Source organism: Saccopteryx bilineata, chromosome 5 (assembly GCF_036850765.1).
Source record: "Saccopteryx bilineata isolate mSacBil1 chromosome 5, mSacBil1_pri_phased_curated, whole genome shotgun sequence".
In the NCBI taxonomy this organism is placed as follows: Eukaryota; Metazoa; Chordata; class Mammalia; order Chiroptera; family Emballonuridae; genus Saccopteryx; species Saccopteryx bilineata.
Genome location: NC_089494.1, coordinates 230,170,157 through 230,189,465, shown reverse-complemented (window position 1 = coordinate 230,189,465; position 19,309 = coordinate 230,170,157). Strand labels below are relative to the sequence as shown.

Here is a 19,309-nt window from a genome sequence, read left to right as displayed (position 1 = left end):
TTTTATTCAGGAATCATGAAAAAAATACACATCTCTAGAGCATGACTTGTTAGCTTCCTCACCTAGGACATGTGGAAGGTGAGGGCAGGGAGGGGTCAGAATCAGAAACAGTCACAGGTCACTGCATATAGAATACTGCAATTGTATTTTGTTAGATATTTACAACCAAGTTGAATATATGAACCTTTATACTTTACAATTCTGAATTACCTTCTAAATATCCTATTTACTGAATCATGCCGTTCCAGTTTAGTCTTTAAGATAAGCCCTCCTGTAAACACTTACCGTTTCAGCATCCACAAAGACTGTTGGGCATTCTGAACACATCATCATGACTTCCAATGAACTTTTAAATTTGGTACCAATGCGCTGCAGACTCTCACCAAGAAAGCTGACTGCCTCATTAGTTATGTCTCCAAACTTTCTTTGAATTGTCTATGGTGAAAAGCAAAGGAAAAAGTTTAACAATTCCTAAGAAGGCCTCTTTTCATCTTTAAATAAAACATAATTTATTAATTAGGGCAATGTTTCCTTTTAAAATTATTATAGCGATATTCAGAATTCTAATAACTGATATATAAATACTTGTTTTTAGGCACTCTTTAAAAATATTAATTTCTAAAATAATGATCAAAGATTTACAGAATAGTATTACTGAAAACAAACTGATGACACTGTCATTCATCCCCCACATTCCTGAGTTTATTTTAAATAAGGAGAGACACAGGAATACACGTTACACACCCTTAGAAATAAAGTCCTCCCATGTCTGAGGAATTAGCTCTTCTTAAAGTTAAGTTCTACCCGAAAGAAATTTTTGGTAAATTTTTGGCTATTGGCTGCCGTGTGACTTCTCTTAATTAAAGTCATAAAAATGCATTAAGAATAGTTATCTTCTCAAAACTCAAGAATTATTTATTCATATAAAACAATCAGATAATGTCTGAGCCACAGCGAGCACTCAAGGAATTAGACTATTAGTATAATAATTATCCAAATAGCTCATATGTACCTATATGTATATGTGTAGCACTGTTAGGTGTCATTATGATTAATTAAAAAAAAAACACAAAAAAAACCCTAAGCCACAATCTCAGGCATCAAGAAACAGACTGTCAAAGGAAAGAAAAGAATATAAACATAAACCTCAAGTATCAATGGGAAAGTACAGAATTAAGTAAATGTTCCAATTAATGAGCACTAAAGCAATACCGGCGGGAAAGACTAGAGGTTAGAATGGTTGGGAAAGCTTCAATGAGAACAGGCATTTGGCAGGGTCTGCCAAGAAGAGCAAAGTCTGCCTATCTGTGGTAGGTGGTTCAGAAGATAATTACTTAAATGGTGGCATATCTCTATGCCTTAGTTTCCCTAGCTACAGAATGCTAAAAATATATTTACATTCCATAGGTCTGTTGTAAGGATTAATTACTTAAACAGCTTAGCTTAGTGCCTAGAATGTAGTGAATACTCAGTAAGTGTTAGCAGGTTATTTTTAGGATTGGAAGCCAACCTTAGCTAAATGTTTAAGGTCCCCCATAGTAATAAAAGTACTAATTAATTTAGCATTTAAGCTGTTTTATGATATTGACTGTAAGCCCCTTGAAGGCAGGGACCATGCTTTCTATTTGGTATTCCCTGATGGCACCTAGTATAGAAAACTAACCAGCTGTTTGGAAGCTGTATTCTAATTGCCTTAAAGGAGGTATCTGTAGTAGTCATTGTATGAGTACCAGCAGTAGTACAATGTCACAAGGTAAATTTAGTAAACCACTACAGCAGGAAAAATAATTTTTACAATCAGCAGAAATATTAAAATATGAGCTGCTGATTTTAGACCCCAAAACCATCCCTTTCTCGGGTAACAATAATATGAACTCAGAACATTAAACCTCACTGACCTGGAACAGCCTGGAAAACACGTGGAAAGTGAACACGGCACAGGACCCGTCGGAGTCGGACAGCATCTGGCTGACGTGGCAGCGCCAGGCCTCTTCTTCGTCGTCGTAAGCGACTGGCTGGAAAGCGGCTATGATGGCAGAAAGAAACGGTGACGGCAGAGGGGAGGTCTGCACTTCTGGGAAAACATCTTGCTCTTCTTCATCTTGACTGTTAACACAAATAACACAGTAATCATAGTATTGTCTTAAAAAAATAGACTCAATGACCTAAAATAGCTTTAGTCATCCAATACAGATCATTTTTATGAATGTACAACAAACTAGGCTTTGTCAGAAAGCACTACTAAGCAGTAGTAAGCAGATTTCTGTGTTCCTTCTACTTAGCATCTTTGAAACTAGAAATCTAATTCCACGAGACTATTTTAAACAACCTGAGTCCTATGATATGCCAGTGCTATGGACTAATTTCAGTAATGGCTATGATTATTTCAGATTAAAATGCTTTCATTTCAAATAAACAAACTCACAGACACAGCCCACGGAATGGTGGTTACCAGAGGAGATGAGGGTGAAGGAGGATGAACTGGGTCAAGGGGTCACATACATGGTAATGAGAAAAAAGTAGACTTTTGGTGGTGAACATGTAAGAGTACACAGATGTCAAATTATAATGTACAACTGAATTTTATATAATGTTATGAACCAATATTACCTCAATAAATTAATTTTTTTTCATTTTAAGATTTTATTTATTCATTTTGGAGAGGAGAAGCAGGGGAAGGAGTAGGAAGCATCAGCTCCCATATGTGCCTTGACCAGGGAAGCGCAGGGTTTCTAACCAGTGACCTCAGTGTTCCAGGTCGATGCTTTATCCACTGTGCCACTAGAGGTCAGACCTTTTTTTTTTCATCTTAAAAGGTCAGCTTTGGAGACCCAAATCGACGATGCTCATATTGAAGACATTTGGTCATACACTTTGTGTCAAGGCCGTGTTAGGTGCTCTAAATGGACTGTTTCATTCCATCTGCACAGCAGGCAACTCTGTGAGGGTTAGGTACCATTATTCAATTTTCCCGATGAGGAAAAAATGGTTTAGGAAGGAGAAGTAAAGTGCTTAGGTTATTGGGTAGAAAATGACAGAACCAGAGTTTCTGAATCCAGGACCGTGGGTTCAAAGGCAACAGTAAAAGCCATGACACAGTGTTGGTCCAGCTATTTCGTGAGCACACTATGCTCAGCAGTGTGGCAGTCACAGGTTATACTCCAAACATCAGACAGCCATTCCCTTTAAGGAATTTATAATCCCAACAGTCAGATAATACAAACAAAAATGGAACAGTGAAGAAAAGACAAAGATGGCTTGGCCTGTGGTGGCGCAGTGGCTAAAGCGTCAACCTGGAACACTGAGGTCGCCGGTTTGAAACCCTGGGCTTGCCCGGTCAAGGCACATACAGGAAGCAACTACTTTGAGTAGATGCTTCCTGCTTCTACCCCCTCTTTCTCACTCTCCCTCTTTCTCTCTCTCCAAAAATCAATAGAAAGAAAAAAATCTAAATAGAAAAGCTCCCAAAAACAAAGATCTATTTGGGTTGGACAGTCTACAAAGAAGTATGTATGTAGCTGTAGGTCTTGAAGATGAAAGAGCTTGAGTCGGACACTCCGTAAAGAAACGTGTTACTCAAGGTCTTGAGAGTGCCTGTTCCACATTCCAAGGTCGCGCTAGTAAGACTTCACATAACTTATGAGGTGATTCATATGGAAGAGAGGGACCTGAGAAGAGGTTAGGGAAAAAAGTAAAAACTAAGCAGACAATTTGAAGCAAAAAGTTAAATTATACCTCAAAAAGTTTCATTTTTAAAAATGTTGCTGTGGAGAATGATTTGAACATCTGTGTCCCGAAAGCTCGAGCAGACACACCTCTGTACTTAGTAGGGCTGCTCTATTATATTTAAGCAGCAGTACTTGGCCAAAGTCAACTATCTGCAGACTTTTAGGAAGTGAAAGAGCTGGATATCTAGCTCCATGTCATTTCTGGCATCCTTGAACTTGTGGATGACCAGTGAGTGGGTGCACAGGCTACCGTCATATCCAAGTCAAAAATATAAGCAAGGGCCCTGGCCGGTTGGCTCAGTGGTAGAGCGTCGGCCTGGCGTGCAGAAGTTCCGGGTTCGATTCCTGGCCAGGGCACACAGGAGAAGCGCCCATCTGCTTCTCCACCCCTCCCCCTCTCCTTCCTCTCCTGCAGCGAGGCTCCATTGGAGCAAAGATGGCCTGGGCGCTGGGGATGGCTCCTTGGCCTCTGCCCCAGGTGCTAAAGTGGCTCTGGTTGCTACAGAGCAACGCCCCGGAGGGGCAGAGCATCGCCCCCTGGTGGGCATACCGGGTGGATCCCGGTCGGGCGCATGCGGGAGTGTTTGATTGTCTATCCTCGTTTCCAGCTTCAGAAAAATACACACACACACACACACACACACACACAAAAAAATATATATATATATATATATTAAGCAAGGTGTTGTTAATATCTGAATGCACACTTTCAAATACAGGAAAGCATTCCAGATATACCAAGTGCGAAAAATTTCCTCGTATGTTGTATATGTTAAAACTCCATCGCCATGTGAAGTATAACTGAATAATTTTTACTTCAAAGTAAAACTGACATACTTGATGATTATCAAATAGTAAATTTTGTGTAGCCCTTGGCCAGTTAGCTCATGTAGTTAAGTGTCATCACGAAACACTAAGGTTTCAGGTTCAATCCTGGTCAGGGCCCATACAGGAAGTGACCAGTGAATGCACAACTAAGTGGAACAACAAATAAAAAAAAGTCTCTCTCTTTTTCTTCTCCCTCTATCCTTCTAAAATCAATCAATAAAAAAATAAGTGAAAAACAACTTTTGAATAAAAATAATTATCAAGGAATTTCAAATTGTTGAACAAAGAAACATTTAAAAACAACAGTCTAGCCTGACCAGGCGGTGGCGCAGTGGATAGAGTGTCGGACTGGGATGTGGAGGACCCAGTTTTGAGTCCCTGAGGCCACCAGCTTGAGCGCAGGCTCATCTGGTTTGAGCAAGGCTCACCAGCTTGAGCCCAAGGTTGCTGGCTCAAGCAAAGAGTCACTCAGTCTGCTGTAGCCCCGTGGTCAAGGCACATATGAGAAATCAGTCAATGAACAACTAAGGAACCACAATGAAGAATTGATGTTTCTCATCTCTCTCCCTTCCCGTCAGTCCCCTCTCTTACTCTCTCTGTCTCTGCCACAAAAGGGAAGGAGGAAAAAAAAACCCAGAAAAAAAATCCCAACAATCTAACATCTCATCCGCCAGTACTAAGAAATCATCACTTCTGCCCATTATTACGTCAAACTTGAAAAGTTTGACCATGATAATGAAACTGTAAAACACTTTTTCAAATTTATTCACGTATCATAGAAGTTCATTAGGTTTTTGATACTTGGATCTTGCTGTGGCCCAATATTGATTTTAACATTTGGCTATTAAGCATTCTATAAAAATAGGTATTTGCTGTACTTCTAAATGCATAATGGCACTCACTATGCTTTGAGAAATGCCTGTTTTTCTTTAAGTGAATGTTAATAGAAAATAAACCAATCACAGCAAGTCATTTTATCTTTAAAAATGAAGACAGTATGATTGTAGGCTAAAGCATATGCAGAAATGAAAGCAAATGGGAATAGAGGGTCGCCCTGGGGAGGGATGGGCTAGAGGGTACCATCCATTAGAGTTTGTGATCCCTTTTCTCACCTAGACAGTCCAGAAAAATCAGCTTCCTCTTCTTCACATCTTTCGTCTAGTTCTTTCAAAGCCAAGGTGACATCTTCTTCACAGATCGATTCTGGGTAGCTCTCAGAGGCCAAAGGCTCTGGCATGTCCGTTTCGTCTAAATCGAGAATTCCTTGGCACACAAGAGAATCCTGTTCTTGAATGATATATGACCTATCATCTTCAAAGGCTGCAGTAACCTGTTCCTTCTTTAATACTGAACTTGTATCCTGTAAAAACAATCATTTTTTAATGGACTTCAGCAACATTAAAACAGAGAAAATTTTATCAACATAGAATAAACAACTACTGCCATCAATATACAACTGTTTTATTAAGCTGTCTTCATTTATGCAGTTTGGAGTTTTTGGACTCTGACTATATAAAGTTGTTTTTATTAAGATAGTCCCAGGTTTTAAAAAATTTGAAATCAATATGTATCACCCACTGCTACATAGAAACATCAATTAGTGCTCTTAATAGGACTTAGGTGTTTGGAAAGATATTCTTTGGTAAAATATCTTCTCCCATACATAGTCTAATTCTACAGGACAAATTTATATTACTATAAATTCTTTCTCATATGAAATGTCATTTCTTTTATTATACCAGAACATTATATCCAGTGAATTCTGGATTAAAGGAAGGGGAATAATTCAAAATAAGTACCCACGGTCCTGGGAGCTGCCCATGAACCAGGACCAGGTTGTGACCCCTCAAGAGGATTCTGAACTGAAACAATGATGGGTCATGGCCTTACTGGTACAGATGAGCCAAATACTTGTGAAGTAATAATTGTTTTCAGGCAATAAGACCACAAGACCTCATTTCATCACTGAGTTACAGTTCAAATAACACTGGAAAATTTTAGACTTTTATGTTTGAAAATTAAATGAATTACAAGCTCATTTATCAAACAGAATGACTATATTTTTCTAACCCCAAGCAAATGATAATGAAAATTTGCATGGATATTAATTAGTTTGAAAATAAGCACTATTGGTCCCTTATAGTTTTAGGAATAAAGATCAGCTACTTTTATTACTTACACCTAAGTTACTACTTAGTTTAACAGTAGTTTGTTTTTTTTAATCTCAGCATGAATAAAAATAAAATTTTCCTTCCAATATATGAAAAGTGAAAGTCAGAATCCTTGACTTTTTACCAACCTGGGCCTTAGTTTATTCATCTGTAAAATTCATTTATATAATAAAAAGAAGAATTTGGACCAGCTTCTGGGCTGGGTGTTCTGAAATAAACGACTAACTACAATTAGTTTACAATCTAATAATGGGGTTAGGCTAATATGCAAATGACAATAATATAGAATATGGTAAGTGTAAGGTAAATATCATAAGAAATATACAAAGGACTGCCGGTCCTCAAAGCAGGGAAAGGGCAAGCAATCAAGACTTGTTTCTTTGGAGCAAACAAAACGGCCGAGACAAAGGTGGGACAGAGACGGTGCAATGAATGTTTCCACTCTCCAGAAATTCTCATTTATTCTTAAATTGACCTTACTTGGGTGACATCGGTTTGCAAAACTACACAGGTTTCAAGTGCACAACTCAATAAAATATCGTCTGCACACTTCTTCACGTACCCATCGCCCCAAGCAAAGTCTCTTGAAACCCTAAATCCCCGTGAGATCTTATAAGAGACAGAGCCTTTGGGAAGATATTAGGTCAAGAGAGTCGAGCCCTCGTGCGTAGGATCAGTGCTCTTATAAGAGGCCAGAGGGCTGGAAGCTCTATTTCTACTGTGTGAGGCTATAGTAAGGAAACAGCCATCTGCTACCAGGCAGGGCCCTCACTAGACCATGAACAGGCTGGCACCTTGATCCTGGATTTCTTGGCCTTTGGAACTGTGAGAAATAAATTTCTATTGCTGATAAGCTACTAGTTTATGGTATTTTATTACAGCAGCACAAGCTAAGACTGATAGTATTTTAGGGAAAAGGAATCAGAAGTTGTCAAAGGCACAGAAATATGGCAGGAAAACACAAAGTGTGCATGAGGGGATTGAGGCTTCATAGAATAACACTTTAAAACATAATATAATCCAATTATTCCTTAATCACCCCAGTAACTGATAGTCAATACACTCAAAGGTGTCCATCTGAAATTTTCTTTTTTAACGATTTGGCCACCAAGGGGTAAACAGTTATATGGAAAGATAGTTTATGTGTTAGTGCTAGAGACATTTCTACACTTAGAATCTTTATTGGTGTTATTAATTTTTCCTTCCTTAATTTAAACACATCAGATCGAAATAATCCAAACTTCTTAGTTTAATATTCTCATTTTTCATTAGTTTATTCCTATATCTGGTTTTCATTAGTTCTTGAATAATATTTTAAGACTGAGGCTTCATCTGTAATTATTACTATATAATATACACGGAAAGTTACTATAACACCTAAATTTCATAAAAAGAATGCTTTTGGCTAATGGAATAGATTCCATGGTTATATGTAGATTATAGCAATCAAATTTTCTTATTAGACAAATACATATACAAAAACACTTTGTTACATTCAAAGATTTAATACCTATAAGGAATAATTTCTGTCATCCATGAATTGGTCTCCGAACTATTAAAAGCACTAGAAGAAGTCTTCTGTAATGATTTCTCTAATGAACACAAGTTCAGAGCTTAACCCCTTCCAGAGCCCAGGAGTTTCTATCAGGACATGAAACACTTTATTTAGCCTATTGTTTTCTCTCTCTGATATTAATGTGATTTAAGAGAAAAAAAATCTAAATAAACATTTCTAGGAATGGATTTCTCTTTATTCATTACATAGTTTATCTATTAAAACTAATTATATTCTTCATTTTAAGACAATACTTTAAATAATAGAGTTATGGCTTTATTTCAGTATCTTGGTGCTTTCATACTTTTTTTTAAAAAGGGGGGCAATTTTGGGTCATTTGACATTAAGCAAACAGGGAAAACCAACATACCCAACAGATACAAACTTGTATTATTCTCTTGTGGACAGCATTCTTTTAGGTGATGGTTTTATTGTCAATAGAACTGTTTCTAAATGAAATACAATGGTTTAAAATATCTCCATTGTCATCCATCAGTGTCACAAGCTTGTAGTAATAATGAAACCCACTACTGTGAAAGGAAAAAAATCTAGTAAATTGAAGTGTTTTTTCCTTTAGGAAAGAAAATAAAGTATCCTCAGGAACTTAATATCGTGCCTTGGAGATAAGCTCCTTAATATTGTTGGATGAATGAATGCCCATCTGAAACAACACACTTTCCAATATACTATATGGGAATATATCAGTTTCCAAATCATTTCCAATAAAAATGAATTATTTCTAGGAGGTAGTTTAGTATGATTATAGTTTTTTAATAACCAAGAAATAAAAGAGTTCCCTATTTGTTAAACAACATTAAAACATATAACCCTTAACCATACTGCTTTTAAGGAATTTCTAGAACAGGAGGGGAGGTAGTAAATAGGGACAAATATATATCCCATATAGGTGGGATATAATACTGAGACTCATGGACATAGATAAAAGTGAAGGGGTTACCAGGGGGAGGGGGTGGAGGAGAGGGGAGTATAAAGGGATAAATAAACGGTGACAGAAAATGATTTGACTTTGGGTGATGGGTACACAATGCAATCAACAGTTCAAATGCAATAGATATTTTCCTGACACTTATGTACTCTTATTGAAGAGTACACCCCATTAAACTTAATTTCTAAATTAAAAAAAAAGGAATTTCTAGTATCAGTCTGCTGTTTCCATTATTTCTAATGAGAATATCTATTGACCTTTTAACATGCTCTGATCCCAATAGACACAGTAGATTATTACCTAGCAGTTAATGCCCACTTAACAAGCTTCCCAACAACGGAAAAGAATATAGTCTATTTAAGGTGCATCTCTAACTCCGTCAAATCACTCCTAAAAACACTTTGCACGTTCAAGCCCTTGGTCTTAGTTCAGGCTCCCTTATATCTTGCTATTCTTATCTCCTTACCTTGGCCACGTCCAAACCACCCTCCACACCTCTATCATGGAGACGAAAGCACAAATCAGACTATAATCTTCCCCTGATGATAGACACCTAGACCACAAACTCCATGTGACAGGTACAAGAACCTACTTTCCCTTTTTCGTAAGAAAGGCTGAGATGAAAAAAATAAACATAATCAGATCATGTCCTTCTGCTGGAAATCCTCCAATGTTACCTGCTGCGTGGCCTGTAAAAGTGACCAGGAGAGCCCACCCTCTGACCTCTCTCCCTCCACTCTCTATGGCCACTGAGCTCCAGCCCCTCTGGCCAGCGTGCTGTTCTTCAGACACAGCACAGCCTTCTTCACTGAGCTTCCTCCTCCTGCAAGTCTTCCTGCACATCTTCAAGGGTGGCCTCTTCTGGTCACTTAAGCTTCACCTCGGATTCCACCCTATCCAAACTTCTCCCTCACAAAGTCCATATTGCTGTTAGATTTTCTTAGTATGAATAATATGATCACTTTCTGACACAGTATTTACATCTTACTTGTTTTACCTGTTTGTTATGTCTTCCCTACTGGAGGTAAGCTCCACAGAAGCAGGAGCCTTTGTTTCCCATGGTGCTCTCAGCGGGTGCCCGCAGTGATGTCCAGCACATGGGAGGGGCTCAATAAGAACTAGGGAGATGCCTGAGCGCCCGTGTGTTCTGTATTCCTACCCAGGTATCGCATGCAGTGCTTGTCACAGGTCTATCTTGAAAGAATGAAAATTCATGACTTTCCATCCTGTCAAGATAAAGTCTAAGTCTTTAGTATGGCATGTAGGACCCTTCATGTCTTAGAAGGGTCCTAACCATCTCTCCTACTCTCCAGAAGTACTGAATTTCCTGTGTTACCTGAACCTACCATCTTATGTCACATCACCACGTCTTTCCTCATGGCATCCCCCCATCTGTCATGTCCCAGTTGCCATGACACCTGCTTTTACCACGGTCATCCCTATGCACTGAGCAGCCTCCAAACTTTCCAAGCCTTGAACATGTTTGTTATTGAATTCTTTATGCTGAAACATAACAATGTAATGAAACTTTTTAACCTCCTCTGTCTCCCTTATGAAATATTGTACTCCCTAAGAACAAGGATCGTGCCTTATTCATCTCTTAGCACCTAATGCAATGCCTGGCATCTAGTAAAACCTCAATTAATATTTGTTGAATTGAATTATCTCAACTTCAGCTATATCAGTATAAGGTTTTTAAAAAGCTGCCAAATACCTTCATTTTAAAATATGTCTGCTTGCTGTTAAAGATGTAAAATTAATTATCAGCTTAATAAAAGTGTGAGAATTTGACTTAGTAAAATGAGATCTAATAACTTCATGACTATGGTTAACATTGGAAAAATACAGTACTTTCCTAATAGTTACCAAACATAAAAGCATATATGATAGAGCTATACAATTACAGTTTTCAAAAAATATTTATAATAATCTTAAAAAAACACTAAGAAAACTAATACTTACTTATATTTAGTCAGTCATTAGCTTGGAATCTGGCTTACTTCTCACAGGCCTTTCCAGAAAACATAACACTAGCAGTGCCAAATCCTTTGTAATAGATTTCATTTAAACAACTGCTAACACAGCTGGCCTGAGGTTTTCATCCCAATCACAGCACCAATTACATAAACCCCAATACAAAGCAAAAGGAAATGAAGAGAACAGAGTGGTCCTTAACGAGGACACAGCGCCACGGAAGAGGCTCCCCATCCCCAGACAAGCGGCGGCACACGCGCCTAATCACATCTGCAACACGAAATGCTCATTCAAGACACTCCAGATTATTTCTAACCTGTAAGGTATTTCCTTAATCCAGCAACTATTTTATTTTTCATTAGATTTGACTATTTCATTTACAAACAACCCAACAGGTTAGAAATACTGGACAGAAATCAAATAATTAGCGTTATCAGATGAAAACTCTTTTTGAAAGAAAAGCCAAGGATGTCAAGAGTGCTAAAAAGAGCCCAGATTGGCCATGCACCAGCCCCCATTTCTCCCCACCTCAGGCAGCTGGCTGTTAGCATTATCTAGAGAAGGCTCCACACTGGGGGTCTCATCTCTGATTTGAAGCACTTCTTCTGCTGAGACGCTGCCAGTGGAGTCCTGAGACTGAAGAAGTAAGTCAGGATGGTCGGGCACGGCTTCCTCTGCAGCGGAATCATTGTTTAACTAAAAGGGAAATAGTAAAATCAGGAATTTATTTGTGAGTCAGTGATGGTCACAAAGCCCACAAGAAACATGTCCTATAAGACAGTGGTCCCCAAACCCCGGGCCACGACCGGTACTGGTCCGTGGGCCATTTGGTACCGGTCCGCAGAGAAAGAATAAATAACTTACATTATTTCAATTTTATTTATATTTAAGTCTGAATGATGTTTTATTTTTTAAAAAATGACCAGATTTTTAATCTGGTCATTAAAATGCCTCTGTTACATCCGTCTAAGACTCACTCTTGATGCTTGTCTCGGTCACATGATATGATACATTTATCCATCCCACCCTGAAGGCCAGTCCGTGGAAATATTTTCTGACATTAAACCGGTCCGTGGCCCAAAAAAGGTTGAGGACCACTGCTATAAGATATTTGAGGTGGAGGCATTTAGTTAGAAAGAGCTTTGACTTTCTAAAATTGCCCTTTGCCCCCATTCAGTCTATATCAGAATCGGTGCTGTGGATGCACGCAGCTAACTATTAATATCGGCAGGACTGAAATACCCTTTATACAGGTTAAGTTGCTGAGCAGAAACTATCCAAGGGGAAGCCTCTCTGTAACTGTTCATCTTGAACTGAACCCCTATGTGTGTGGTAAGGGTCTGGGTTTCAGCTGGTCTGAGCATCCGTGAGGGCAGGGCTCCGCCCTGGGGCTTCGGGCCGGTGCGCAGTGGGTTCTCAGGAAGCAGAGTTCATTCTAACTCTGAACCAGCTGCTCACTTACTTAAACAAAAAGCATCACCACAAAATTCCAGTAATACAGGAAGAATCAGGACAATCAAGTTGTCATGGCAGTCTGTCATTAGTTGGTTTACAGTCTTTGAAAAGTAGAAGTAATTAATTAGAAAAAATAAAATATTACTTTCCCCCCTCTTTTAAGCAGAGCTGTAAAATTTTCATGGTCAATATTTAATATGAGATATTAACTTTGTAATTCAAAGCAGGTGAAGGCAAAAACCAATTTTTTCTAACAAGGAAGAAGCAACTTGAGGTTCTTTTCTGTCTCCCTACCCCTGTGACTGGGGCTGGCCTTCCTAGGAGACAGCTGACTCTGCCCCACGCTCTGGTGAGAGCCAGCCTGTCCTCGGCACTTACTGCAGCCAGGTGGCTTTCCTCCTCAGGAAACGCCCGAGGCAGATACAGTCAGGAGTCCTGTCTGAGGGGAGGCTCGGCACCTTGACCAGAGTCGGTGGGAAAGCCAGCCTCTGAGTCTACAGTCTGGCCCCAGGGAGGGCCTGTGCCCACTCACCCCGTCAGGCGGCTGCCAGCGACTCAACCACTCCTTTAAATGAAATCAGTCCCTGGGAGGTGAGAGCGTGGGTGGCGTGGGGCTAGAGGCACACTGCCTGGTTCAAACCACCGACTGGGTGTCCCCCCAAGTCACTTAACCTGCAGAACTGCAACCAGCCCACTTCCCTCCGGTGGTCTGGGAGTCCCAGTGACCGACACGTGTGGAACACCAGGAACAGAGACTGCTGCATCTTACACACTCAGGGAATGGTAACTATTATCATTCTCACACTTAAATGGGGGGTTAGTTGAGAGACATACTGGGGCAACAATGATGTGCTAACCCCTGGTTGGCAAACTGCGGCCTGCGAGCCACATGTGGCTCTTTGGTCCCTTGAGTGTGGCTCTTCCACAAAATACCACGTGCGGGCGCTACCTTGATAAGGAATGTACCTACCTATATAGTTTAAGTTTAAAAAATGTGGCTCTCAAAAGAAATTTCAATCATTGTACTTTGGATATTTGGCTCTGTTAATTAATGAGTTTACCGACCACTTATTTAAAATGAGCAGTGACAGGAAACTAACCATAAACTGACAATTCAGTCCATGCCATTCAACATCACTGCCATCACCTCACCACAGACTGAGTGCAGAACAAGTGGGTCCCAATTAAAATCATTTTTTATTTTTAAGACTTTATTAATTTTTAGAGAGGATAGAGAGAAAGAGAGAGAAATGGGAGGGGAGAAGCAAGAAGCATCAACACCCATCTGTGCCTTGACCAGGCAAGCCTGGGGTTTCGAACCAGCAACCTCAGTGTTCCAGTCGACACTTTATCCACGCATCACTACAGGCAAGTGGGTCCCAATTAGAGCCCCAATTTAGTCCAGTGTGAAAAAGACACTTGTGGAAGAGCTGTGTAAGGAGACTGTGCCTGGTCCTCGCCAGCTGGTTCTTTACCACGCGTGCCCGGTGGCTCTTCCACACACCTCGTGCTGCCATCTTCCCGTTCCAACCCCGCCACTTCACTCACAAGGGGACAGGCTACTCTGCAGCCTCCTTCTCTCGTTTTTCACTCATTCCTTAACTCTCTGCCGTCTAGCCTTGCGATTCAAGTCAGAATCTCCATCTAACTGACTTGACTGTGCAGGAGACCAAAGTTGGGCTCAATCTTTCCACATTCACTAGGAAAGAAAAGCGGGTAGCAAATTAAGCAGTGTGGGTGTTCACACTGATACTAAAAACAAGTACCATTCACAAGGAGGTTCTCTAAAAGGGCCCAGAACAACTCGCCATACCTAGGAGAGAAGCAATATAAAATGTCTCGGCTAAGGGGTGTGCATAATGAACTTGACATCTAGTCCTGTCATGGACACCAGCACACTCCATCACTGCTGCAATTCTGCATTTTCATTTCAGGGTGTGCAGCTCACCCAACCTGAAATGAAAAGCAGACTATCGAGAAGCAGTCATCGCCGGGTGGGAAGCGGAGAGGACAGGGAGACCAGCTGCCGCTGTGTACCATCTGCGTGCGTGAGAGGATCTGGCTTGCTGTGAGCGCCGCCTCCTCCTCTGAGGACTCGTCTGTGTCCTCCTGGTTGGTCAGGCTCAGGCTGGGGGTGCTGCTGGAGCACGGGCACTCCTGGAGGGAGGGGGTGTCCCCCTTGTCAACGCTGTCCAGCGAGCGCCGGCGGACGCCCCAGTTGAAGTTGTCCATGCTTTCACCCTGGGAAGGCAAGATGTGGTTTTTAAGCCCTCCAACACATGCTTATAATGACAGTAAATGTACTACGCCAGGAAAACACATACCAAGATGAAAAATACTTAATGCGTCATCATAAGCAGAGTTTCAATCAGCCCTTCGATGTCTTGAAAAATTTAAAACATCATTAAATATTTATATTTCAAAAGATCAAAATATTTGGTTGATAACCTATTTTAACTAAATCATTTTCTTAACTTCTATATTGTATTACTGGGGACCAACTAAATCTACCACCTAGACCGTTCCTAGTCTAATACACAAACACAAATGAGATCACGAAGGAGACAAATACACCACAGACAACAATAAACAAACAACCCACAACACCAGGCTGCAACTTACCTGCAGCTCCTGGTTAGCAAAAAGGAAAACACACAGAGTTAGAAAGAACGAAGACGAACATTAAATATACACTACACTTTTGGGGAAAACTGATTTCTCTCAAAGACTGATTCAAGCTCTGGATTAAGCTTTGTGCAGGAAGTCAACATGAGATTTAAATTACTTCTTAATGCAAAATATGTGAAAAAGTCAGAGACAGACACTTAAAACAACATTTCTATGATACACTTCAGCAACACAAACTTTAAGAAAATCTTCAAAACTTACATAGATTTAATACTTGATACGATGGAAAACTTAAAATACCCACATTCAATTGACAACATACAAGGTCTGTAGGATGGTTCTGACTAAACCAAATGGTCATTTCTTATTATAAAATAGCTTAAACTATTACAGCTATCAAAACATAACTTTTGCCAACTTTAAAAGGTCAAGAGGAAATATGACAAATTTCTCTTTCACTCCAGATTTATATAAGTTTCTGTTATTCTAAGCTGATCCTCCTTTTGTAAGGATATAATTCTTACAACTCTTTCTTAAGTCCTGATATGACAAATTACAGTGAGTTGGCTAGCAAAATATGATTTATTTGTGTTCCTTTACTCAAGACATTGTCCAGGATAGAGGTTTTCAAATCTTTCTTTTTTATATAAAGCTAAGAAATACTTATTTCAAATGAAATTTAAGATGGAAGTCAACAGCATAAAACTGATGGACAAAACCAGGGCTGCTCTGGTTGAATCAGGAGCTCTGGCTATTTGGCTCTTGGGACTTTTCCATTTCTAGGGTATATCCTAGAAGCCCTAGGGCTCTGAAGGTCAGAATTTAAAAAGCCATATGCATCCTAGAGCATATTTCAAATACTATTAGGTAGCATAACACATAATAATGGCAACAACCCTCAATATGTATTTGGTGAATTAATAAATACATACTGTGGGCTTTCATGGTTTCATTAGCAGATAAGTTTGTTTCCAGCAAGTCCTTCCTGGTACCATATTTTAAGCAAGACTTTATTTAGATTTTAGAAAATCTCTATCATTTGATTTTGCTTAATTATGAGGCAGCAATCAGCACCACTCTCCTCAAAATACTGTCACTTGAATTAAAGGCAGGTCGACAATAAGCACCTTTAGTGTAATCTAACTAAATTCGTATTCAAAAGCTATTTTTATTACCACTGACATTCTCAAGTACTAGATACACTTGGAAGCATTTATAGTGTTCTTTTTTAAAAAAAAAGCAAACAAAAATAAACTTATCATTATAAAAATGTCAAGGCCCTACCTTTAGAAATGTTAAATTCTGAACTCTAAATAGCAAATAACTACAAAAGAATTTAGAAGCTGCTCGTGTCCTTGAGGTGAGGCAGCAGGTCTCGTCAACCCATCACACTCTCTTGCCTGATTGTTCAAGTCTGTTGTATTTCCTACAACATGTTTTTCAAGTTGTGGGTATGAAATCAATTTTAGAGGGTGGTGAACTACTCTTTTTTGAAAACAAAAACAAAATGGAAGGAAGAAAATAGAAAATATCAGCATGCATAAAGCATTGAATAAGGATGCATACTCTTAAAAGTTTCTTTTAAAGGTGTGAGCATGTATAAAAAATTATTTGGATATGATATAAAATGGATCACAGTAAAAGAAAAAGTTTAAAAGCCACTGCCCTATAAGTTGCTGAATAACACTTGTGGGCTCTAATGAACCCACACAGTTGTGTCTTCGGGAATATGTCAGCGGTGAACTATTACAGAGATGCCCGTGCAGCTCCTAAGCTAGTGTAAAGGCACCTGCCTCGCTGAGGCCTCACGGTCATATCCTTGTACCCGCAGGGAAAGCTGAAGCGTGTAATAGGACCTCCCTAATCTGGTTCCCTCTCAACAGCTGACAGTGTGACGTGGCACCAGCCATTACATTTCATTCCTCCACCTCACCTGTTACAGCCAAAGGAAACCCCTTCAAGGGAGCTAAGGAATGCATACACATTAAATGAGTGACTTCTCTGGAGAAAGATACACTGGTGACATGGTATGGATACTTAATAAGGCATCTGGGCTTCAAATACGGGTATTTGTAACAATTTTAAAATAAACTTTTGAAAAGAATTTTTTTAACCTATTTGACATAAACTTCTCACTCAGGTTGTGGTGACTGGGTTTCAGGTACTGACCTCAGTTACAGGGACAGGTTCCAAAGACAACCAGGGCAATCCTATTTGCTTTGCCCAAGTGATTGTTCCAGAAACTGGCAAATGTCTCAACAAGGGCCAATGAGATGTGACAAGAAATTTGCTAAAGGAGCTTAGGAGAGCAACTTCTTTACTTTCATGAGAGCACATCTGGAAGTGCCCCTCGCTCCTTCTGAACACTGCTGCTGTGGACATAAGGCCGCACACAGCAGTGACTACCATCTTTGTCTGAGGTCACGCTGACTTAAGGAGAAAGACAGAGCTTAGAGAATACACAGAAAGAGTCAGAGGCCACAGTGAGGCATAGCTAAGTAAGCCCCGACTCTGAACTATCTCAGTTTTGTGAGCTGATACATCCACGCTTTGAGTTGGATTTTCCATTTAGAAAGCATCTGAATGGACACAACCATCAGTATGATGTAAGCTGAATCAACGTGGAGGAAAAAGCCATTTGGGTATTAAGTGAAATAAGGCATTTCAGAGAGCTGGCTATGTAAAAAATACAGAAGTGGTGAGGAATGTCACACAAAAAGACTGTCATTTGCCACAGGAAAGAGTTTTAGACAGTCAAAGGCTTTTTAATCAATTTAGTGTAAGTCCACATCTTTTTAAATTGTTTGATAAATCTTAATTTTTTTTTACTATTTTGCTGCATATTAATTTGTATATCCCATGCCAAACATTTAAGCCTAAGCTTACCCTAAATTTTAAAAATATTTTGGTTAAACATAGGAAATATAGTCAATAATATTATAATACCTATGTATGGTATCTGTGGGTACTAGAGTTATTGGTAGAATCACTTCAGAAATTATATAAATGTCTAACCACTATGCTGTACATCTGAAACTAATATATAATGTCAACTGGAGTTAAAAAATAAAAAAATAAAAGAATTTTTGAAGAAATCCATTTTTTACTTTTTACCTTTAAAGATAGAGGTAAAAAATTATGTGTTCCTCTTTTATTTCAGACTTATTCTGCTCCCAGACTAACTGTACTAATCACATTTATTTCCCAAGGTAGATTTTTATCTTTTTCACCTTACACTAACCTTAATAAAGAGTCTATGGTCAAATCTTCAATTCTTAACAGTTTTTACTATTCTATAAATATTACAACAGAAAGCCCATATCCTTACCTCTGCATCTTCCAATTCAACATCTAAAAAGTCAAAATCCTTAAAAACTCCAAACTGCTGTTCACTGCTATTATCTTCCACAGGTACTTCTTCCTCTGGAATTATGTCTTCTGTTGCAGCAATCAGACTAGTCTGTTGGTCACCGACATCCAAATCTTCATTAGAAGAAAATACCACCTGACCCCCCCACAAAGAAAAGCCATCTGTCAGTTTGTCACTCTGCATATAAAACATCAGTGCCCTAAAAGCCACTGCAGGCCTCAACTGTCAATGAATTCAGAGCTCTAATTTGGCCTTCATGTTAATGTCTAACTGGTTGAATACTTAATTAGCAGAGCTGTCGAGTGTCACCAAGACAATTCTTATTTTTTCATGCTTAGTCAATACCGTAAGGCAGATAAGTTGAAAAAGGTAAGCGAGGAAACAGAACAATCTCCCTTTCTTTATGGAGTAACACGATTTTTAAAACCTTTATACATGCTTTCATGATTACTCACTGATGGATTCTTCGGAAGGCCAGATTCCGGCCCACAGAGAGAAAGCACATTCATTAGCTTTTCTCTTGTTCTTCGCTAAAAGAATAAAATAAAATAAATAAATGTTAGGATTACTAACACAACAATTTCTCAAGTATTCATACATATAATAAAGTTGACTCTTCTTTGGCATGGATGTTCAGTTTTGATGTTTTTTTAT

The 19,309-nt window shown here is 39.2% G+C and overlaps 1 protein-coding gene across 7 annotated transcripts in view; it reads right to left on the bottom strand.

The window, feature by feature from the left end:
* Positions 1–19,309, bottom strand: part of FRYL (FRY like transcription coactivator) — a 292,372-nt gene that overhangs the window by 17,849 nt on the left and 255,214 nt on the right. For 6 of the 7 annotated variants that reach the window (XM_066232612.1, XM_066232613.1, XM_066232609.1 and 3 more), the window contains 7 exons: positions 19,111–19,185; positions 18,614–18,790; positions 14,695–14,898; positions 11,731–11,898; positions 5,669–5,916; positions 1,899–2,106; positions 286–435 (listed from right to left, as the gene is read on the bottom strand). In XM_066232612.1, the coding sequence (XP_066088709.1) occupies positions 286–435; positions 1,899–2,106; positions 5,669–5,916; positions 11,731–11,898; positions 14,695–14,898; positions 18,614–18,790; positions 19,111–19,185 (1,230 nt within the window). Of the gene's footprint in view, positions 1–285; positions 436–1,898; positions 2,107–5,668; positions 5,917–8,652; positions 8,813–11,190; positions 11,899–14,694; positions 14,899–18,613; positions 18,791–19,110; positions 19,186–19,309 lie in introns of those variants that run through there. The other variant, XR_010725621.1, reaches the window with a different exon arrangement.